General features: G+C 37.2%; 1 protein-coding gene across 7 annotated transcripts; it reads right to left on the bottom strand.

The window, feature by feature from the left end:
• Nucleotides 1–1,810: 1,810 nt before the first annotated feature.
• Nucleotides 1,811–24,710, bottom strand: LINS1 (lines homolog 1). 7 transcript variants are annotated; one of them, XM_068556787.1, is made up of 8 exons: nucleotides 24,618–24,699; nucleotides 21,898–22,082; nucleotides 8,970–9,464; nucleotides 8,779–8,868; nucleotides 7,798–7,939; nucleotides 6,749–7,339; nucleotides 5,348–5,519; nucleotides 1,811–3,498 (listed from the first exon to the last, which is right to left on the bottom strand). In XM_068556787.1, the coding sequence occupies exons 3-8, from the start codon at nucleotides 9,378–9,380 to the stop codon at nucleotides 2,613–2,615; spliced, it is 2,292 nt and encodes a 763-aa protein (XP_068412888.1). In that variant the 5' UTR covers nucleotides 9,381–9,464; nucleotides 21,898–22,082; nucleotides 24,618–24,699; the 3' UTR covers nucleotides 1,811–2,612. The 7 variants fall into 7 exon arrangements, with proteins under 7 accessions (XP_068412888.1, XP_068412905.1, XP_068412915.1 ...); XM_068556804.1 differs by having other exon boundaries at nucleotides 6,860–7,339; XM_068556814.1 differs by having other exon boundaries at nucleotides 6,749–7,189.
• Nucleotides 24,711–24,887: the final 177 nt, after the last annotated feature.

The following is a 24,887-nucleotide window of genomic DNA, read 5'->3' as shown; positions in this document are numbered from 1 at the left end:
AACAAGGGACTGATGGTTCCTTATTAACCTTATAGAGAAACACAGGTCAAAAACACATCTGTATAAGCATGACTTTTAATGCATTTAACATTTATGTACCCTTAGGAACATAAAGAATGTTTGTTTTTTTCCTTTCCTTAAAAAAATTTTAACTAAAAAAAAAAGTACCCAATTAAAAACAAGAGTAGAAAGAGATATATAATGAGAAGTCAAATGTTCTACTTCAGATCTGTTTCCCAGGGCAACCACTATTAGTATTTTCTTATATGTTCTTACATAAATATTTTATAAATACACAAAGGCATATATAAATATGTGTGTGTATTACTCCTTCCCCACGTTCTTTTCTTAAACAAATGGGAGCCCAGTATACTCACTTTTTTTTTTTTTAACTGTAGATGTTTCATTTCTGTAAACATGAATACAGCCCATTCTTTCCACAAGTATATATAACTTAGCATACATACTATGAGTATATATATTATGATTTACTTAACCAGATTATTTCTAGTCTTTCGCTTTTATAAACAATGTGGCATTGAAAATCCTTGAAGATACATACTTTTCATGTAGAAGCTGCCCCAATGTACACCCCCAACTCTGTTACCAGAGTTTTTGACCTCTGCATTTCTCTTTGGTTAACATTAGTATCTCACTGTTACTTTGATTAGCCATCCTCTGTTTAGTTCCACTGATATTCCCATTTCTACCTGAATGAGTACTACCCTCTTTTGATTAACACAGCCTTAAAGTATATTTTAATGTCTGATAGGTTCAGTCTCCTTATATTTCTCTATAAAAGGATCATTTAAAAAATATTTTAAGGACATTTCAGATCGTCTTAATGACAGACTGACCAGCACAATATAGTTATGCTCTTAGTATATAAATCCATCACAGACCTTGGAGATATTGCGGGTTCAGTTCCAGATCACCACAATAAAGCAAGTATCACAAGGTGAATCACATGGATTTTTTGGTTTCCCAGTGCATATGAAAGTTATGTTTACACTATACTGTAGTCTAGTAAGTGTGCAATGGCATTATGCCTATATATCTTAATAAAGAAATACTTTATTGCTAAAACATGCTTACCATCATCTAAGCCTTCAGCGAGGTGTAATTTTTTGGCTGGTGGAGAGTCTTGCCTCGATGTTGATGGCTGCTGACTGATCACGGTGGCCATGGTAATTTCTTAAAATAAGACAGCCATGAAGTTTGCCCCACTGATGGACTCTGCCTTTCATGAACCATTTCTCTGTAGCAAGCAATGCATTTGACAGCAGTTTACCCACAGTAGAAGTGCTTTCAAAATTGGAGTCAATCCTCTCAATCCGTGCCGCTGCTTTATCAACTAAGTTTATATAATATTTTAAATCCTTTGTTGTCATTTCAACAACCTTCACAGAATCTTCACCGGGAGCAGATTCCATCTTAAGAAACCACTTTCTTTGCTCATCCATAAGAAGCAACTCCTCATCCATTAAAGTTTTATATTTGTAACAAATAATGAAAAAGTTTGAAATATTGCAATTACCAAAATGTGACACAAAGTGAGCAAATGTTGTTGGAAAAATGGCATCAAAAGACTTGTATGACACAGGATTGCCACAAACCTTCAATTTGTAAAAAATGCAATATCTACAAAACACAATAAAGTGAAGCACAATAAAATGAGGTATGCCTGTAATGACATGAAAACTTGAATTTACTGCCTCCTCTCAAAAAGACAGAATATAATTATCCATATCACAATTTTAAATAGGAAAATTACCTATTAAAACTCTTTTTAAAGAATACACTTGTGTTTGTAGACCACATATATACATATAGAGCTAATCACCTCTCTTTAAAAAACTGCTAAGATTTAAGTTTTTTACATATCACATTACACGTAAATACCTCAGGGGGAAATAATAACCATACTCGCTTAAACAGCGTCCCTCCCAAAATTCACATCTACCCAGAACCTGTGAATGTGAGATAGGGTACTTGCTGATATAATTAAGCTAAGATGTGGCCACACTGGATGAGAGTGGGCCCTAACCCAGTGACTGGTGTCCTTACAAGAGGGAAACTGGATACAGACAGGGAAAATGTCATGTGACAACAGAGAAAGAGACTGGAGTGATGCAGCAACAAGTCCAGGAATACCAAGGATTGCCAGCAATGGCCAGAAGCTAGGAAGAGGCAGGGAAGGATTCTCCCCTAGAGCCTTGAGAGAAAGTGTGGCCCTGTAGCCATCTTGATTTTGAATTTCTAGCCTCCAGAACTAGAGGAGAACTAGAGAACTAGAGGATAAATCTAGTTGTGAAAGGATAAATCTCTGTTGTTTTAAGCCACCAAGTTTGTGGTAATTTTTACAGCAGCAGTAAGAAACTAATACAGTAACTATCCCAAATTTGTGTAAGTTGAACTACCATAAATTTTGAGTGCTGTACAACTGTATCAAGTGACTTGTCATTTGATGTATCTTTTTCAGTCACTAGGCAGCTTCCAAAAGGCAAAGGAAAGGCATGTTAGAAAACCCTTTTGAAGTTTTTTTTTTTTTTTTTTTTTTTTACTGTTATCTCATTAAGGCACAATTATATTAGGGAAAACCAGTTCCTGTTTTACAAAGGAGTCATACTTCTATTATATATTGTCTCAATATGTTTTAACAACTTCAAAAGTGCTGTTGGATTATATGGGAACAGATTTTTCTTCTGCAAACGATAAATGGCACCTTGTAGCTCTTCAAAGCACTTTACTGTTCTGTGAGATATTCCCACTTTAGAAGCAATGTTATTTGGGCCTATGTCACAATCAACAGAGAAGGGAGTATTAGATTCTTTGGAAACCAGAGACCTTGACTGAGACTCCAGGCTAAGTTCTTTTTTATCCCTACTTGTTCCAACTGTGTCCTGAATTTTCTTCATTGCTTCTTGGTGTAAAGATGTTAGTCTACTGTTTGCTAAACGCTGGCCTGTGGATTCTTCTTCAGAATCATCAGAGGTTTCATAATCTACCAGACTTTGAGAAGTTCGTGGGGGAGACAGACTATTAGCCTGGAGTGTGGCCTGGGCCTCCTCAGACATCACAACATGGTTCAGTGGTTCAGAAGAAGCTTCAGAAGCCCAGGAGACCCAAGCATGAGCATCTCTGTGATTACCAAGAACAGCCAAAGGACTAGGTTCTGTTTGGTTGCTGCTTCTGTCTTGGACAAGTGAGGAGATACAACAACAAATATTTATGTTATCTTTAGATTCAGTTATATCAAAGTACTTGCAAATGGTGAAAAAATTATCCCAGTCTTTTTGCAATAATTTTAAATATCTAACAAAATATTCAAGAAAACAGGTTTCTGATGAAATCAAAAAATCAAGAAGAACTGTAGAATCAAATCCTATATTTTTTAGTAAGAATAAAAAAATACAGTGTGGATTATAGCCATTTTCATGTGTGTGATGGTTCCACATTTCTTTTTCTTGGGTCAAGCTTTCAGTAGCTTCACATTCTCTGAAAACAAAGAGAGCAGAGACCTCAGATTAATGACTGTTTACAAATGTAAGTTTTGACAGATGTAATTCACAAACCATAAATTCTCCTATTAGATTTCTTTTTAATGTATGCATTATTTTAAAAAGAAAAAAAAATTTCAAAACCATCTCTTTTTCCACAAACTCCATATAAATCTGATTCAATAAAATAAATAAAATCCATTGACTTTGGTAGTTCTAGTTTTTACCTGCCCAATTAAAGTCCTCTGTCTTCCTGTCTCTTGACATCAGAATTCCTTGTTCCTACAGGTAACTAATTCCCCGTGGTAAGGTGGCAATTAACCTCCTTCCTTTCCTTCCACACTTGCCTCAACAGGGGTGGGCATGTGACCCAGACTGACCAATCAGAGTACCCAAGCTCCTGGCCACCATGATTCCAACATGAATCTGTGACCCACGCAGGCTAATCAGATCTCTCCAGGACTTCTGCTGGCACCATTAAAGATTATAACTGTAAGGCTGCTGTAAGCCTGGCACTGCTGGTGGCCCTGAGAATTAATTCAGAGCCGTGAGATAGAAACAAAGAGAAATAATCAATGACATGGTTTGAGTCATATACAGTTATACCTGATGACAACTTGACCCCTTAGAATTCCCAATTAAGAGCCAATAAATTCCTTTTTTTTTTTTTGCTTAGACTAACTTATGTTGATTTCTATCATTTACAGCCAGTCACTCTTAACTAATACAGTTACATTAAAAAAAATACATATGACATGAGCACATGCCTCTGCGAGCACACTAAACTCAAGCTAAGAAAGTTAGAAATTCACATACAAAGTAAATTTAATTCAGAGGCTTCCTCTTTCTTCAGGAGTAAGAAGTCAGCTTTGAATACAACTAAGATATACTCTACGAGGCATGTGCATTCAGACGGAATTTGTATTTGACCGTTTCTAAGCCTAATTCAAATCGCATGCAGGAATTCTGTGTTCTTGATTAGAACCTTTTGAAAATTGGCCCCAAACTCTTACAGTCTGAAAGTAGCCACTGCCAGCAGTGTCATAATACAAGTAAGAACTGGCAGCACAACACTGCACCGACAGTCATTAGTAAGAAATCCCTTTCTCTGAAGCCAAGAAAGAAATGGAAATAAAGCAAATACTTTAAGGTTTTAATAAAGCAGAAGCAGAAACAGTGTAAAAGGTCTTCAGTTATTAACTTCATTACCAATTACAGATATTTGCCACAAGATTGACCCAAGATTGACCAAGTACAGCTGTTTTAATAAACAGAAATAGGATCAGTATAAAATGTCATCAGTAACGTAAGTTCATAATCAATTTCAGATATCTGCCTCAAGATGATATCAATCCCAGTTCAACTGTACATTAAAATGAAAATTTACAACAGTTCCTTTGATTACTTAGAAGATTGTACTCACCTTTACAAAGGCAAAAATCACCTTACAGAAGTTCAATACAGACAAGTTAGTCTCAGAGGTGGAAAGAGTTCTTAAACATCAATTAAATTAAGACTTAGACAAGTGTATTAACTTATTCCTGATCACACAGGTAAAGCAAAGGTGGAGATTCAGCCAGAACCCATGCTGTCTAATCTCAGTCTAGTTCTAATCCCTAGATCTGCCTAGCCAGCCAGGTTTTCATAATGAGAACTCAAATATAATCTATTTTCATGTAGGGCAGGGTTAAAGAAAGGAATTGGAACTTATAAGGAAACCACAAGATTGTTAGGGATTTTTTTTTTCCCCTAATGATGGAAAGTAAATAGTATGTCCAACACATTATTAAAAATGTTTTCTGCTTTCCTGGCATGTAGTTAGTATAATTAATTTAAAATATACGAACCTGGTCAACTTCAGGTAGATGCCCATTGCTGTTTTGGCAGCCTCCAGCATGTCATCGTCTTGTTCTATGAAGACCCTAGACAACCACTCACAAAGATTGTGTGATTGCAGAGAGGGCTGAAGGTGAGGCTTTAAGAAGGTCAGTAACTCAGACATGAACCTCTGTAAATCAACTTCAAAAAATGCAAATTTCAAAAGCAAGCAACAGTTTATGAATGCATTTATAATAACTTGCCTATATATACATTTATAATATCTAGAGTATTTTAAAATTCATTTTCATAATTCACACTTTCAAAAAGTTTGTGAGTTAGGGATTATCTCTACTTTGTATATTAGGAAACTGAGCTTCAGAGAAAAAAATGACCCACTCAGTAGGATACAGTTAAAATGTATAGCCAGATCATCTATTTCCCACGCTGCCAAATAACTAATTATCTCTGAGAAATAAAAGTTACATAAATTCTTGCTAAATGCATATAAATGAATGAGTGGTAGGCAACAGAAATCACTTCACTGGATGCCACATGGTTTGTTACTAGACACAACAATGCACCCAAACAAAAATAATTTGCCCTCAAAATAACAGAAAAAAAATTTTTTGTTTGTTTAAAATTGTTTAAAGTATTAAAAGAAAGTACTACTATTAAGCACAAAAGTCAAAAAGGTTTTGAGTTTTAACTGCAATTTAAAATTCTTGACATATAACACACGCCATCTAGTGTTGTAAATGATAACTGCACAGGATTATATCTTACATGTTGTTACTACAAGCTAAATGTTATCTAAAGCAATTCAGGGAAGTCATTGCTTACAATTCAAACCTTTCACTGAAACTCTATGCTGCTTGTTTAGAGACGTTTACTATTCATTTTCCTCAAATGAAACAGAGGACATAACCTTCCCCAGCACCTACACTGAATACTTTAAATGGCTCTCTTTGGACTCTTAAGTTAACATCCTGGAAATTTTATACAAAAATTTCTTCATCAATATAACTTCTGACATATTAGTTTCGATTCAACTCCTAATTGTCAAATATCTGTATTAGTAGATATACCAATTTTATGAAGGAAAATATGAATAATATACTACAAATATCTGAATATGAATTGACTTACATTGCTTACTTCGAAGTGACTCAACAGAATCTTTTTTTTTTTAAACACAATTATTAACTATACTACGCAAATTCAGTTTAGAGCACAAAACTGAAACTTTTTTTCTTAAGGCAATTCTAGTTTTTTCTCTTTTTTTTTGAAGAAAATTAATAAATTATAATTAGAATAACATATAGCTTAAATTGTGAAATTACAGTCCTGAGATTTGATAATTATGAATAATTTTACTTCAGTAAATAATTTCCCATTACTTTGCATACAAAAGGAGATGAGAGAGTTACCTTTCATTTCATTTGCTGAAGCACCATTTTGAAACTTGATTTCTAAGGATCTAATGATAAGTAAGCTCGCTGCTCTAAGGATCACATGATCTGGACCAGGGACACACTCACATCCAGGTTGGACTTCATCGCCTCCAAAGCAGGAAGGTTTTCCATAGACAGACAGTGTCCTCAACAAGCCCAAATCCACAGCTTGCAAAACAGCATCAGCCAAAGCCAACAGGTCCACATCTAAAGGATGATCTGGTGCCATGAAGGTAGGGACAGATCCCCGAGAAAGGTCTTCACCCACTTTGCAGAGAAGGCACTTTTTGATGAATATGATGAATTTCCTTTTGACAAAAGCCTGAATAGGCCAGGTAATAACGTCGAACACGCAAGAAGGTTTCAAAAATAAAATCCTCTGGCAAGCGAAATGTAACTTCAGGTGGATTCTGGAGGCTATAAGAAGTTCAAGCAATTCCAGGAAACATATCAAGCTATTTATTAGTTTAGAAGTATCTTGGTGGTTTTCAAAATGCTGAGAAAATAAGGAATTGTAAAAGACTTCAAAAATAGTGTCAAAAGGAGTCAGGAACTGCTTTAGAATTTCTGTGATTAAAAAAATAGTAATTATAAGCAACAGGAAAAACAAAGACTTCTTAAAAAACAATTTTACAATTCAATTTTTGTAATTATTATCCCTTTATAAGATGAAAAAATGGATTGGATTGTTTACCTCTAACATGAACAAATGAAGATACACAGACTAAGTAAGAGCTAATAACCATGGCTAATACCCATTTTACAAATATCAGTAACATCAGACGATGCAAAGGATATATAAAAATGAAAAGCTTTAATTTCAATTTTTAATAATAGTGAAGTTTTACATTTTTTCCTTTTAAAAAGGTATCCTCAATCAAAAAATATGGGGCACAATTCTTTAGGTTTTCATACTTCAAGACAGATCAGACGTTGCAAAGTAAGTTTTACTCTTCATTGTATAACTATAATCCTCCTTGGGAACAAGATAATGACCATTGTTTACGGGGAAACATAATTCATACCTGTTTTTTGTGAACATGTATCTTTAAAGATTTCTTTTATTACAAAGGTAAGCATCCAGAGGCAGTATACTACTTTATCACTTTCAGAATATTCAGAAAGATTTTTTTGGCAGAAAGAAATCCAGGAATTACTCAATGTTATCTAGAAGTTAGAAAAAATTTAAAGGAGTAAGTTATAATACAATATTTTCTTTACAATTACAAATTACCTATTATATACAACTCAATACAACATTGCTTACTCCCTTCCAAAAAAAAAAGTATGATAATATTTGTTAAAACAAGGACACAAATATCCTAATATTCCTTAAATCAAGAAATTCAATATGCCATAGAAATACAAGATCAAAGGGAACATGAAAATATTAGCAGTGGTTATTATCTCTGGTAGCTGGAATGATATGTAATTTTTATTTTGGTCTTTATACTTTTTCTCTTTTCCCAAATTTTCTACTGCAAATACCGCCTTTTTTAATTCAGGAAAGAATGTTATTTTAAGAAAGGAACAAGCAATTATAGCTGAAAGAAGTCAGTAAATTTAGATTTGTTTATAAACTAATTCAGAGATAAGAGAAAAATCTGATAATTTGTTCATATTTTTTCATTATGCTGAGGACCACTCTTAGAATTTATTTATATTAAACCTGTGAAAATGGTCTTAGTCTCAAGCAGGGGTTCCTAAACCTTTTTTTTGGAGGGGAGGAAGGAGGCCCACCTACTCCTTTGACAATCTGAAGAAAGTTATGAACTCTTTGACTTGAAACCCATCTTTTGGGTTAAGAATCTGATCTGTGAAGATTTACAACATATTTAAGACTCTAATCCTTGATATAAGCCATCATATTATTCTATTCTTACACTTTTGTGGATTTACACGTTATTATGTGAGCAAATATTTTATTGATAAAATATTGAATGCCAGAGAGCAATTTTAAAGAAACTATAAAAGAAACAGTAACATAATTTGATTACTTATCTTACCTTTTCCTTCAGTTGGAAATACAGAAGTAGTGCAAGGCACTTTGCAGCCATGTGAGATAACAATTTATCCGAGGTTTGGAACATACAGGTCTATAAGAAAACAAATAAATTTACCTACTGTTACTGAATGTTAAAACGTATATTTTAAAAATCTAGATCTTAAAATAACCCCCCAAAGCAAATGGGCTTACTAATTTAGAATCGATGTCAGATGATTTTAAAAGAATTTTAATTATATCTTTATATTTCTCCTTAGCATGCAATTCAGTTTCGACAGATAATATTCTGGTTATCATCACTTTGATCACTGTTAACTGAAGGAGCATTATTTCTCGGGTACTGCTCAACTGAAAATGTCTCTGCAAACACACAGGTGCTACAGAAGGGGTAGCCAAATTCACAGAGGATGGCTGATGCTTGCCCTGAACATCAAGGATGTGTGAGCAGTCTGAGGAGGTGGTTGTAGAGCAATCTTGATCTGAAAATGCTGGGTTGAGATAAAAGATGTAATCATGGCTGTCATTTTCAAGTGTGGCTCCAAGAAGTACCTTCCGGTATAATTGTTCTAAAACTTCAAAGAAAGCTTTCATTTTGATTGCCATATATATCTTACAAGAAGGTCGACAAATCCAAATTGTAAATATTAATCTTAGAAATGGGATGAATCTCTGTTTCTTCAATAAAACCTAAAATAGGAAAAATAATTTAAAAATATAAGTGTTATATACATTACATTACAAGGGAAAGGCATCTGTTTCCACTTAATCATTTAGTCTCTCAAGTTAAAGGTAATACTGATGGCTTAATTTCTAAAAGTGGAAAACTGGTAATAAGATTATTTTAAAACCATAAAAATAAAATTCATGTTTTTCATATAGATTTAAGATCATAAAATTATTTTTAATTTTATTACAGTAAAACTTTAGCTTTCCTCTAACATTTTTCAATGGGCTGTCAGAGTTTCTCAACCTTGGCACTATTAACAGTAGGAACTGGGTAATTTTGCTTTGGGGGAGGTGTCTTGTGCATTGTAGGAAGTTTTAGCAGCATTCCTGGCCTCTACCCACTAGATGCCAGTAGCATGCCCTTGGGAGGCAAAATCATCCAGGTTGAGAACCACTTGGCTAATAACTCAAATTCATTAACTTTTACGTTCAACTTATAGATGAAAACCTAAAGTTAGATTGCTATATGGTCAAACTATTATGGTTATTGCTGGTTAACTCCCAACTTAAAATTATATGATAATATAAAGAAACCCTGGTTATCATTTATAACATTAAATTAAAAAATTTTAAACGCCATCCCAAGAAAAAGACAAGACGTTAAGCAAAAGCAATCCAAACGTGAGCAAACTGTATTTTGTATTTGTAGCTGGATATAAATTTAGACATCCTGGTTTCCCCAGGCTCCTTTGACCTGATGGAGACCAGAAAGAGTGGGGCAAAAGGAAAGGATCAGACGTGGCTTTTAAAGCAGAGAAATGGGCAATCAACTGATAAGTGAATATTAGAGAAAGCATGTAGTTACTATACAGCAAGCGTGGCTAGGAAAAATTAAAGACTTTGGTGCAAGCAAAAGAGATTACTGAATATCCTTTCAATGGGAACACTGGAGCCTCTGGGAATTATTGGATCCTACAGGGCTTGGTCTTTTCACTGCCTTTGAGCTATTTTACACCTTGGTAAATTGTAAGTAACTGATAGCAATGCAAATAATTCTTGTCTGTGGACATGCCCATAATTGTCTGGTGAAGGGGCAACCCTCCCTGCAGTGGGAAAAGCCAGTTTTGCTTCCATCTGTAAACTCATTTCAACATTCCTTTACTCTATATAAAGTCAACTTTTCTTTTAAAATGGTTGTGACATTTGTCTAGTTCTTTCATTAATTAACTAGTTAAATAAAATCGTTGCTCTGCGTTCATTTTATATGGGTCATGATTTTGTCCTTTTAAAATTTATATTTAACAAAATCCACGGAATTCCCTCCTTTACCCGGACCCACTTATAAATGCCCATCTTTAACTTCCTTCCTTCCTCACTGGAAGAGACCTCATAGGGAGGGCTGTCACTTTTATCGGTTCTCACTTTTACTATAGGGCCCACTGGCCTGCCCTTGGTCTTCAAACCTCCCTCTCCACTGGTTTCTTCCCCTTGCTTAGCTTGTAAGGAATTTCATTTCCTGGTCACCCCTACAAGACAAAGCCGCCCTGTTCTAGTCCTCCAGTGCAGAAATAAATATTAAGAAACCTATAGATTTTAAGGTTACAAATGAAGCTTCTGTAAAGTTTTCACTGAATTCTATTTTCAAACCGTGGTATCTCACACAATTTATAAACATAACTTAATACGGTAATATCAGTAACCTTGTTCCATCTGACAATGTTAAAATTTACCTGAGCCCTGTGCTCCCAGAAAGCAGCTATGGTTAAGAAGCACTGAACCTTCTGTGTTCCAAGAAAGGGCTGACCGTATTTCCAGATAGGACTCACCTTCACCCTTCCTTACTGACTCCCTAGTTTTATAAAACTCCCCATTTCTTCCTTCTTTGAGAGGTTTTCCATTAATAAACATTCTCTCTGTTGCAATAGCTTGAATAAAATCATCTCCTTAATTGTCTGGTATATTTTGTCTGTCACAGACCAGAAATTAGTTTTCATATTCTACTTCAAAGATGAATTCCATCATACTTATTTTACTTTATATTTTAGTTATAACATTTCTTCCCAATAAAACTACTGACATTTTTACATATAAAATATTCTATTATATAAAATATTCTGTGGCAATATTTTTTATTTTAAAGCTAATTTAATCAGTAAATCTACCTAATTAGGTTTTAATTAATATTGTATACTCAACTCTATTCATGTAATTTTCAACCACAAATGGAATTATTTTTATTTCAATGCTATAGCAATAAAAAAAACTTATAATATTTCTATACATCTTAAGTCCTTAAATTTTACCACAAATGAGAATAAAACTGCTGCTATTTCAACTATTTTCAACCTATAAAAAGACCCATTTCAAATGGTTCAATCATTTCAGCACACAAAACTAAAGTGAATGCCAATAAATAGGTAAACAAAAAAGCATTTTGGGGGTTTGGGGGGGGGTTGGAGGGGAGGATGGGCTATTTTCTATCACGGTGGGACCCAGGGTCTTGATAAGAGTGGTTATGAGAAATCAGATTGAAATGTTATAAACTTGAAGATACAAAGAGTCAAAATGATGCTTTATAGACAGAAAGAAAAACAAAAGCATCAACTAGGGGTCACAAATGCCAGGCAGATAACAAATGAATGAAGACAATAGGTGCTAGGCTGCTTCTACTGTGACTATCATAAACCCTTCCTAATTACAGTGTCTTTTAAGATATTAATGCTGGCCAAAGAAACCTGCATTGAAACAAATGTCTATGGTAACCCACTGAGAATTGAGAACTGCAGTTGTTGTTTTAAAGCAATCATAGCACTAAAGCAAAGGACAAATCCTGAAAAAACGAACTAGGGGATTAACCAACCACACTTTTTTCCTCGTAGTGGCTGCTATGAGATTGGGACATCTCAAGCTGCATTACCATGCTGGTCTAGAGGAAGGCATACCCCTCCGACACCAAGCTCTTACGAGACATCAACAAAGCGAAGTGTCTGGGGAAGGATGCTCAGAATGCTGAGAGGCTCTGGAGCCAGCTATCCTGGATAATGAGAGAGATTTGTCTAGCCTGTAACGGACACAAATGTTAGGAGAGGCCTAATTAGAAAATGTGAATGAGCAGTGCTTCTCAGAGTTCTTTCAGAAAACACCTCCTGGAAAAGGAAAGTGAATTCCCACGTCAGGGAGCCTAAGGGGGTGCCCATTACAAGCATAAAATTTATTTAAAGTCTCTCTTTTATTGTTTAAGGACTGTAAACTATCTGAATTTTGCAGTCAAATCCTAACAGAATCTTGCTTGTCTTAATATTAAAAATATATTCCCTTGGGGCTTCCCTGGTGGCGCAGTGGTTAAGAATCCGCCTGCCAATGCAGGGGACACGGGTTCGAGCCCTGGTCCCGGAAGATCCCACATGCCGTGGAGCAGCTGGGCCCGTGAGCCACAGTTACTGAGCCTGCGCGTCTGGAGCCTGTGCTCCGCAACAAGAGAGGCCGCGATAGTGAGAGGCCCGCGCACTGCGATGAAGAGTGGCCCCCACTTGCCACAACTGGAGAAAGCCCTCGCACAGGAACTAAGACCCAACACAGCCATAAATAAATAAATAAATAAATAAAATTTAAATATATATATATATATTCCCCACCCATCTTCACATAAAATCAATGATTTAGGGATAATAATTGCTGAAGTTTATCGAGCGCCCACTATGTATCAGAAACTGTTTTAAGTGAGTAATAGCTTCATAACAATGGTAATAGGTGGGTACTTAATTACCACACCCATTTTACAATAAGGAAACTAAGGCACAAAGAGATCAAGTTACAGAGCCAGTTAACTGGCAGAATCAGGATTTGAACCCAGAAAGTCTAATTTCAGAGCCAGTGCCCCTTCTCAAATTTCCTCTGATGCTCCAAAGCCTCAGGGCAATGGTTGAATAGAAGCTCTCTAATAAACTTCTTAAGTGTAAGGAGTAACTCACACAGCCTAATCTTTAACAGTTTCTATATGTACTCCCACAATACCTTAAAACAGAATACTGATCCTCAGAATCATTTCTACATGCTGCACAAATTCTAAAATCAAGGCCAATTACAATACAACTTCCCAACTATGCAAATTCCCAGTGCAAACTACAATTAATTTTTTCAAATGATACTCAGCAACCAAAGGTTGAAACATTAATCAGGACAACCATTTGATTGATTTTTACATTAAATTACTTTTAGTAGCTACATCAAACCCAGGGTGAAAAGCCTAACTATCCACTGATCATACTTTGATATCAGTTCATCAACAGTTTAAAGGCAGTATAAATATGAGTGACTTAAGACCTTGATTTAACTTCATTTAAAATAATTTCACCCTTTTACAACAATTAACTCAAGATGGATCACAGGCTTAATACTTAAAATTAACCTTTTAGAAAAAAAAGGAGAAAATCTTTGGGATCCAAGGCTAGGCAAAGAGCTCTTAGACTTGGCCTTCAAAGCCCAATCCATAAAAGTAAAAATTGATAAACTGGACCTCAACAAAATTAAAAACTTTTGCTCTGTGAAAGACCCTATTAAGAGGATAAAAAGATAAGCACAGACTGAGAGAAAATATTTGCTAACCACATTTCCAACAATGGACTAGTATCTAGAATATATAAAGAACTCTCAAAACTCAACGTTAAAAAAGATAATAATTCAATTAGGAAATGGGCAAGAGACACGGACATGTTCACTAAAGAGGATATAGAGCAAGTAAGTACACAAAAAGATGTCCAACTACCTTAGCCATTAGGGAAATGTAAATTAAAACCACAGTAAATACCACTATCAATATGATTGAAATAAAAATTAGTGACACCAAATTCTGGCCAGAACATGGAGAAAGTGGACCACTCTACATTGCTGGTGGGAACACAGAACGGTACAGTCACTGGAAGACAGTTTGGCAGTTTCTTAGAAAACTAAACATACTCTTACCACGTCGCTCCAGCAACTGCACTCCTCAGTGTTTACCCAGAGGAGTTGAAAACTTACGCCCAGAAGGAAACCTGCACATGCATAATTGCCAAAACTTGGCAGCAACGAAGATATCCTTAAGTAGGTGAATGAATATATATAAACTGTGGTACATCCACTCAATGGAATATTATTCATGCTAAAAAGAAAGTGCTATCAAGCCATGAAAAAGACATGGAGGAAACTTAAAAGCATACTACTAAGTGAAAGAAGTCAATCTGAAAAGGCTACATAGTGTATGATTCCAATTATATGACACTCTGGAAAAGGCAAGACTATGGAGATGGTAAAAAGATCAGTGGTTGCCAGAAGTTGGGGGATGAGGGGAGGGATGAATACATGGAGCACAGGACCTTTAGGGCAGTGAAACTACTCTGAATGATACTACAATGATGGATACATGTGATTATACATTCGTCTAAACCAATAGGATGTAAAACACCAAAAGTAAACCCTAATGTGAACTATGGATTTGGGTGATTATGACATGTCAATGTAGGCTTATCAACTGTAACAAATGTACCACTGTGGTATCCCATCTGCAGATGCTGATAATGGAGGAGACTATGCATGTGTGGGGGCAGAAGGTATACAGGAAATCTCTGTACCTTCCTCTCAATTTTGCTGTGAACCTAAAACCGTTCTAAAAAATATAGTCTTTAAAACAAAACAAAAAAGCTAAACATGCTACCATATGACCCAGTAATTACACACTTGGGCGCTTATTTCAGCAAAATAAAGACTTATTTTCACACAAATACCTGTATGTGAAAGTTCATAGTAGGTTTATTCACAGCAGCCCAAAACTAGAGACAATCCAGTTGTCCTTCAACGGATGAATAAACTGTGGTACATCCATACTACTCAGTAATAAGAAGGAAAGAACTATTGATACATGCAATAATTTGGGTGACCCTTAAGGGAATCATGCTAAGAGAAAAAAGCCAATGTCAAAAGGCTGCATACTGTATGGTTCAATTCTTGAAATGACAAAATTAGAGAGCTGGAGAGCACATCAGTGGTTGCCAGAGGTTAGTGAGGGCCCCTCCCACTTGGTGGGTAGGGTCATAAAGACCTTATGATAACAGAACTGATGGGGAACACGCTAACCTATATATGTGATAAAATTGCATTGAACTAAATACACACACATAAATGAATAGAAGTAAAAGGGGAATCTGAGTTGGAGCAGTAGATTGATTGTATCAATGTCAATATCCTGGTTGTGATACTGTACTACAGTTTTGCAAGATGCTACCATTGGAGGAAACTAGTTGAAGGGTACACAAGATCTCTCTGTATTATTTCTTACAACTTCACGTGAATTTACAATTAGCTCAAAATAAAAAGTTAAATTAAAAAAATAACAATTTCAGCTATAGACATCAGCCTTCTGATCCTTAGCAACAATATGCATAAGACTTCATTAATATCAACTAAAATATAAACGTAAACTTATTGATTTTAAAAATTTCTAGACTGAAAACTGAGAATGGTATTTAAAAATGTTTTAAAAATATTTTCTTAAAAAGTATTCCTAAGAAATAGAGCTTTTAAGTGCAGTCTATTCACTAGAAAACATTCTCCCACAACTTAATTTAAAAATTATCAGAAAACAAGCTGCTAGTAATTTACTCCTTTGTTTAAAAAAAAAAAAAAAAGATGACTACTTTTAGGGAGTTTTTCTTTTACATAAACTCTACATTAAATTCAGAATACAGAAAAATAATTACTTTCATGGTCAGTACGTAAAGTAAAAAACTGCTTTTCTTTCTATGAGAAGCTAATGGTTTGCTAAGTGACTAGAATCTCTCAATATTGGGCTTCGGCCTAATGGAACAATAGGTTCAAATCTGACCACAGCCAGACAGGTTACTTAATCTCTCTCTCCAATAACGAGGCTGCTGTGATTCTTGAGGCAGAAGTTGAGGCACTCTAAACAAAGGCTGCTTCTAACATTCCAGTTCCTTCCCCCAACTGAGACGGCATTTACTTTGTCCAAAAAATTAAAGTGGGTCTGGTTAGACTCTACAGCAAGTTGGGAGGGGGCAGGGAACCTGGGTGGCAGTGCCAAGGTTAGGAAAGTCTGAGAGGGCAGTGAAGGCACTGAGAAGGCCCAGAAGATGAAAGGAAAGGGGGTCCCGTCATCCATGTCCACCATCAGGGCCATCATAGCTGGCCAACTCTGATTTCAAGAGCACCTCTCTACCCTAGTGACAAGAGGGGGAAGGATATGTTCCAACAGCACATCCTGTGTTGGGCACCTTCCCTTTGCCCTGCTAGTTCTACTCTTCCCCTTTCTCTGCGTCCCAACATGCTCCTGTAGTAGATGGGGGGGGGGAGGGGGGAGAGGGAGAGCAGGAGACTGTTCTTTCCAGTTTCAGGAACTGCTCCTTCTACTTACTTCCAGGCCTAGAGCAGGTACTGGCAGTTACCAGCCCCCAGGGTACACCATCCCTTGCTCATTTCCTTAAAACAAGTTTTAGCTGCCTCAGAATCACTTGCCAAGGCACGTAAAAGCAGACTGCAGGCCTTACCCCAGGAGTTTCAGATACAGCAGTTCTGGGATGGGGCCCCCAAATTTTTATTTCTAACAAGTTTCCAGGTTATTGCTAAAACACTAAGAACGCTTAGACCCTGCCTCATGTTTGTAAATTGTCCTCCTATTAAACTCTTGTTGGCAGGACTCTGATCCAGGTCAGGCATTTTTTTTAGCATAAAGAAAAAGCCTGATAATTAAGTTATAGATAAAAGATAAAATGTATGATTAAGACAATACTTAAAAGTGTTTTTCTGTCAACGTGGTATACTAGTAAGAACCTGGGATCTGGGATCTAGAGTCATATGTCTCAACCACATCAGGGTCACCATGGGGCAAGCTACACCTCAGCTTCAGTCTCCTTCCAAGTTCAAGGGCATAATGACGCTGGGAGGGTTAAGTTAAATGACTGTCTCCGTAGTAATCCCCAGTGCACATCTGTCAGTGTTTCCTGCGCCCCAGGTGGCCCTGTTAAACAAGACAACACACGGCAGGAATGACTCCAGGCCCTGCCCACCCCACTCCTTCCTTTTACTTCCTTTGCACTTCTATTTATGGTGTGAAATTGTTAAAAAATGAATGAACATGATTTATTTTGAGAAAAAACAATGCTCCTCCCCCATTTTTTAAAGGAGTGGCAAGTTAAGAAAGGCACAAATAGAAGACACCGTTTACCAGATTCTTTTTTTAATTGAGGTATAATTGATATATAACATTATGTTAGTTTCAGGTGTACAACATAATGACTCTCTCTATATATATATTGCAAAATGATCACTACAATAAATCCAGTTAACATCCATCAACATAGTTTCAAAAATTTTTTTGTGTGATGAGTACCTTTAAGATCTGCTCTCTTAGCAACTTTCAAATATGCAATACAGTATTATTAACCATAGTCACCATGCTGTACATGACATCCCCATGACTTATTTATTTTATAACTGGATGTTTGTAACTTTTGATCCCCTTCACTCATTTGCCCTCCACCTCCCCCCACCCCACCAATCTCTAACAAACACCGATCTGTTTTCTGTATCTATGAGCTTGGTGTTTTTGTTATTTTCTTTATCATCCATCGACACATACTTAGGTTGTTTCCATAAATTGCAAGCAAAGGAATCAGGCAGCAAATGCAAAGGCAACCTACAAAATGGGAGAAAATATTTGCAAACCATATATATGATAAGGGGTTAATATCCAAAATATATAAAGAACTCATATAACTTGATAGCAAAAACAAAAAACCCAAAAAACTGATTAAGAAATGGGCAGAGGATCTGAATAGACATTTTTCCAAAGACATACAGATGGCCAACAGGTAACACTAAAAGATGCTCAACATCATTAATCATCAGGGAAATGCAAGTCAAAACCACAATGAGATAACACCTCATACCTATTAGATTGGCTGTTTATCAAAAAGACAAGAAATAACAAGAGTTGCTGAGGATGTGGAGAAAAGGGAACCCTTGTGGGAATGTAAATTAGTGCAGCCACTATGGAAAACAGTATGGAGGTCCCTTAAAAAAATTAAAACTAGAACTATTATATGATCCAGCAATTCCACTTCTGGGTATTTATCCAAAGGAAGTGAAAACACTAACTTGGAAAGATATATACATCCCTACGTTCACTGCAGCATTATCCACAATAGCCAAGACATGGAAGCAACCTAAGTGTCCATCAATGGATGAATGGATAAAGAAAATGTGATATCTATATATTTATATATCTATAGATATAGGTATTATTGTTCAGCCATAAAAAAAGAGCAAAATCTTGCCATTTGTGACAATGCAGATGGATCTTGAGGGCATTATACTAAGTGAAATAAGTCAGATTAAAAAAGACAAATACCATATGATCTCTTTGATATGTGGAATCTAAAAAAACCCCAAATTCATGGATACAGAGAACAGACTGGTGCTTACTACAGGCAGGGGGTGGGGTGTGGGCAAAATGGTTGAAGGTGGTCAAAAATAAGTAAGTCATGGAATGGAATGTACAGCATGGTGACTATAGTTAACAATACTGTATTGTATATTTGAAAGTTGCTAAGTGAGTAGATCTTAAAAGTTCTGACCACACAAAAAATCTGTAACTATGTGAGGAGATGGATGTTAACTAGACTTATTGTGGTGATCATTTTGCAGTATATACAAATATTGAATCATTATGTTGCTCACCTGAAACTAATAATAATGACTTTCTCCAGCAAGGTTAGGTCCTCCTGAGATACTCTCAGTCTCCCAGCACCACTGCTGTCTTACAGAATGTGTCACAATTGTACTTTAAGTTATCTGTGCAATAATTTGTAACACTCCTGCCTTAAGAGGAGTCTGGTTCATCACTTCTTCCCCAGCTCCTAGCACAATGCCAGGTACACAGTAGTATTAACAAATATTTATTGAATATGTTCATGGCTGAATATTCTGCTTCAGTCAAGTTCTCAGGGATTTATTAACTTCACTCAGTGTCCATGAGTAGTGTGTATGTCCAAAATAATCCTAAAATCAGTTCCAAAGTTCATTTTAGTACTGTTTTGATCTCAAGAGAATTTTTAACTGCTGTGTAATTTTTAACTTCTGAATTTTAAAATACAGTAAAAATTTCATGTCAAAAAATTATAAATGCAGTACTATCTATAGCAGGGCTTGAGTTCTGAGCTCATTCAGTCTTTACTGTGTTACACACCTAACAATGTGCTCGAGCTGCACACGTTGAAGTCACAATAAAGTGCAAATTAAAACTACCCTTGAGGGAAAAAAAATCCCTTAAATTAGCAGAATCAGGGCTACAAGAAGCTCAAGAGCCAGTAGTTAGCTTCCTTTCTTTCAGCATTTTTTTGCTGGGACTGTGAGGTCAAAGAGGAATTTCTCTATCCATCCCCATCCTCCTTTCCTGCCAGGTACTGCTGAACAAAGTTAGGCTAAAAGGCAGATGATGGGACTGCATGTCTGGTGGCCCTATTTACAACACACAGGTCCCGATCTCCCTGCAGTCCCAAGAATGGTGTCTGCTGTCATCAGGGCATAACCTGCTTACTCTCTCCACCAACACTGCGTGCTTTAAGACACAGCCTCCTGGGCAGTGATTCCTGACTTCAGTCACACACTGAACTCTTTGGGGCACTAGGAAAAATGGCTGAGCCCTAGGCACCAACTGAATCAGAGTTGCTGCAGTGGGGCTTGAGCATTTTTCCAATGATCAAGTCCTCTTCCATGCAGGGTATAAACTCAATTCAGGTTGAGTCAGGGTTTTATGAACTAAAACATCATAAACGTTGATCCTGAATTATTTCATTTATATGTTGTAAAATTAGTGTTTCCATTTGTGTGAATTTGATATCACCTAACTGAATGGAAAATGAAGTCTGGTGAAATCCAATCAATTTTAACTTGTTAAAAAATATTATGCAATCTAAACTTTTAAATCAATGAAAAGTTATAATTTAAGAATTACCAAATTTGAGAGCACCAATACAATAAAGCAATTTAGAATTATCTAGTAGCACATTCTGTGAAAGTGTGGTAATACCATGTTCCCTGGTTGTGATATAATTGTATGTCAGTAATCTTAAAAATTGTTGCAACCTGAACAAAGGATTTCAAGTGAAAAATAAATGACCAGAGAAGTGGAAAACCTAGGAAAAATTAGGACCCAACTCAGATACCAGCTTCTGTTAAGAAGCTCATAGACCTTCATGTCTTGGTTGAAGCAGCATTTTGCAAACACACTATCCAAACTGCGTGGGTGCTGAGGATGCTGTAAGACTGAACGTGTTCTCCATAACTATTCACATATTTATTCATTCCTTTCATTCCTTTCGGAATTCAAAACTGCCTGATTCTATAATCAGTACACGTTATAAAACTGAACTTATAATTTACATTCATACTAGTAAAATGCCACTTTTAATAGACTTCTTTACATTGGAGTCCCACTGCTACGAAAATTTGAAAATCACTGGACCAGGAGATTCCTAAAGCCTCTATGCAATTCCAGAAACCAAGAGTACTAGGGACGTCAGGTGGCAATCCAGGTTCCCAAGAAAGAAGCAGTAATTATTCAGGCAGAATGCACAGATAAACTCTAGAAATTCATGGCATGAGGTTTTTTTTTTTTTTTTTGGCCACGCCATGTGGCTTGTGGGATTTTAGTTTCTCAACCAGGGATTGAACCTGGGCCCTCGGCTGTGATAGCATGGGAGTCCTAACCACTGGACTGCCAGGGAATTCCCCATAGCACAAGTATTGTTGGAACTGTGTGAAATGTCTGAAGACAAAAAGAGTATGCAAAAATACAGTTCGTGGTGGTACTGAAGTTGAGGTATTGTAAGTTGTTTTCCAAACTTTTTGTGATGTTATTTTGTTTTTATAATAAACCAGTAAGAAATCACGGCAGAATTGAAAGATCAGAAGTTGCTAATATGTAATATCATTTAATATGTCTGAATATAACTGGTTTCTAATTATAATTCAGCTACGTACTTCAAGGAGGAAGGGAAATTTAGAAATTCAAAGTTATGAAATATTGCTGAGAAGTATAAAGATATAAAAATAGCTTATTTTTTAAAAATTGGGAATTATACATCCAAAAATATGTAGTAGCCTTCAAAGTAGTTTTTTTATGAAGAGTTACCTATTTTATGAAGAGTTACCTAGAATAAATAGAGTACCTCTGTTCCACGCTCTTGTTTTAGATATGATACTTTCTGGGTGGATTTGGTTTAAAGAAACAGCCAGAAGTGATTAAAAACTTCTCTTGTATAATTTGCAGCCTGGCTTTTAATAATACACAACTTTAATTTTTTCTAATCTAAGCAAATGTTTAGCAAGAATGTTCTTTTAAGCATTTGTATTTTCTGAAAAGCCTTACACAGAACAAGGGAAAGAAGTCTTTAGGGCTCACCAGATGTGAATATTAATTTAATCATCAATCCATAGAATTTCAGTGCCTTCTCTATCATGCATGAGGGTTCTCACTTTATAATACATCTTTTCACTCTCCTCCCCCTGCAATCTTCAAGTTTTCTTCTTAAAAACGGCTTCTGCTTACAATTTCATCAGTAGACTTGCTGGCCAAAGGGGTATATTCTTTAAAGGAAAAATGGGCACATGTTTACACAGATAATAATTGTGTAGTCTTTCCATTAAAAATATTTTTGCCTTTTTCTAAACACACACTAATCCTTGACAAGTCAATTTCTCTTGGAGTTCCTTCTTCCTCTCTGGAGATTCCTTCTCAGACACACTTGCTGGACCCCTTTCCTTCTACAGTCATTTCTGGGTATGAGATTGTTTCTGGACCCCTCAGGGATACCAAAATCAGTGGATGCTCAAGTCCCTTACATAAAATGGCATTGTATTTGCATATAACCTATGCACATCCTCCCCTATACTTTAAATCATCTCTTACTTACAATACCTAATACAACGTAAATGGTATGTAAATAGTTGCTAAGCTGGTGGCAAGTTCAAGTTTTGCTTTTTGGAACTTTCTGGAATTTTTTCTTTTTACAAATATTTTTGATCTGAGGTTGGTTGAATGTGGAACCCGTGAATACAGAGGGTTGACTGTAGTCCCTTAAATGTTTCATGGACTCTCAATGTCTTCAATTAATATCTACATGCTAACAACTCAGAACCCACAGTTAGGTCTAGCTCTCTTCTGGGCTCCACACTCATGTATCTAAATGCCAGTGGAGAGCTCCACTTGGAGTTTCCACAGCACCTTCAATACAAACTCATCTCAATCTATGGCCTCTCAAACTTGCCATCTCAGTGTACGGCACCTGTATCTCGTAGTCACCCAAGTGAGAAACCTGGCTATGTTCCTGGACCTTTTCTCACCTCACTTCTCTCCATCCTCACTGCCACTGTTACAGTACACCACTCCTACCCTGGACAACCACAACAGAGTCCGTGCTAAGTGGCTGTTTCTTGGCCCACCCTACACCCACTTCCTTCTGAAAAACATCTCAACTTTCATTCGGATAAAGTCCAAATCCTTGAACATGGCTTAGCATGTCCTTTGAGATCTGGCTCTTGGGGTCTTCTCACCTCTGTGCCCCACAAACTTAGCTCCAGGCTTTCTCTGAGGGCCTCAGAAACTCTGTGCACTTTAAGGATTCCCAAGCTTTGCTTGGCCCATTCTTTCTAAATCACACTCAACCATTTCCCTCCCACTCTCAACCTTCAACTAGGAAACCTCCAGTCTTGGAGCGCCTTCCACATATCCAAGTCAGGATTAGAGGGCCCTGCCAAGTGCTCCCTCAGCCTATACACAGTATTTCTCTCACTGCATTGTCCATAACTATTTTCTAGTTTGGTTCCCCTACGCTTGACTATGAGCTTCCCTGGGCAGGCCTGAACCCAGTTTGCCTACCTAAGCCAATAAGTAGCTCATGTAGAAGGCACCAAAACTAGTATTCTGGATAAATGAATGATAATGTACAATAAAATACCAGGATATCAATTTAAAGTGTTTGCAGTGACCCCCATCTGCCACAAAACATCTTAATATATTTTATTAAACAAAAACAGCTGATATGTTGAAATGCATACTTCCTTTATACAATTAGGCCTCTCTTTGAGGACATCGATGGGAGTCAAACGTCTGGCGTACTGGGTGACTTAGTTTAAGATAATGTCAACTACTGCCTAGACTACTACAACAGTCTTTCACATTTGCCTTAACCTCACTCCTAGCTACAGTCTTCTCCACTGAGCAGCCAGTGATCTTCTCAAAACATAAACAGATACGATAACTTTCCGACCACCCGCTACAAGGTCTTGCAAGATCCGCAGCCTGTCGCACCCCCCCTCCCCCACCCTCAACTTCATTACTAACCATGCTCCCTCTTACGCTGCTTGACTACCTGGCCTTCTTTCTTGCAGTTCCTGTCAACAGCAAAGATTATTCCAGCGTCAGAAGCTTTGCGCTTTTGATGTCTCTACCTGAAAAATTCTTCCCTCAGATCTTGGCATGGCTGGCTCTTCCTCACTCAGATCGATACTCAAATGTCACTTCCTCAGAGACCTTTCCTATCTAAAATAGCCATCGCACCCTAGGCAATCTCGATCCCATTATTCTGCTTTTCTTTACATAACCTATCCCTATCGGATAAATAATTTTGTGTTTGTCGGTCTCTCTGTTAAAGTGACGAAAGCAAATGATTGCATCTATCCTATCTTGCTCACCGTTGTCTCCCTAACGGCTAGAACAGTGCTCGGCAGGTAAATACCGGCTAAACGAAAAAATGCACTTAATAAACACGTCCACTTCCCATATTTTCCACTCTTTCCCCTTTCATTCACAGGAATTCGTGAGGGTCGCTGTTCTTGCAGGAAAGCCCTTGAAGCGTCACCGTCACCCCACAGAGAGTCCTCTTTTCCACGCTAGGCGAGGCACGCCCAGCCTGGGAGCTAACGGAACCTCAGGGACCGAGAGAGGAGCCCAGGACCCGTCACTCGCGTCTAAAAAGCTCTGAGGAGAGCGGCGGGACAAGGCGCCCCTCTCCTGGCTTCCTGGGGACTGAGGCCTCCGCAATCCTAAGCCCCGGAACAGCCTCTCAGTCGGCCGCACACACGCCTCCCCCGCCGCCGAGGTTAGCGGCTGCTCCCAGTTACCTGCCAGGGATCTGACTGAAGCCACTCTGCTTTCGCACCGCCATTCGAGCAAGCCCCAACCCCTTCCGAGCCACCGTAGTTCACGGAAAGTACAAGGCGTTTCCTCTTCCGCATGCGCAGAGGGCCTGTTCGGCCTACAGTGTTTCTTAGCAACCGCTTCGAGTCCCTCCGCCAGGGGCGGAGCAGCGGAAGCCATGGGGAAGGGGGAAGTGAGTGAGGCCAATCGGAGACGAGTCCTAACCTCGATCGACACGCCTCCTCTAACTGTCG

The sequence above is a fragment of the Eschrichtius robustus genome, chromosome 1, assembly GCF_028021215.1.
Source record: "Eschrichtius robustus isolate mEscRob2 chromosome 1, mEscRob2.pri, whole genome shotgun sequence".
NCBI lineage: Eukaryota > Metazoa > Chordata > Mammalia > Artiodactyla > Eschrichtiidae > Eschrichtius > Eschrichtius robustus.
The sequence above is the reverse complement of the archived record's forward strand: the minus strand, read 5'-3'. Positions and strand labels throughout refer to the sequence as shown.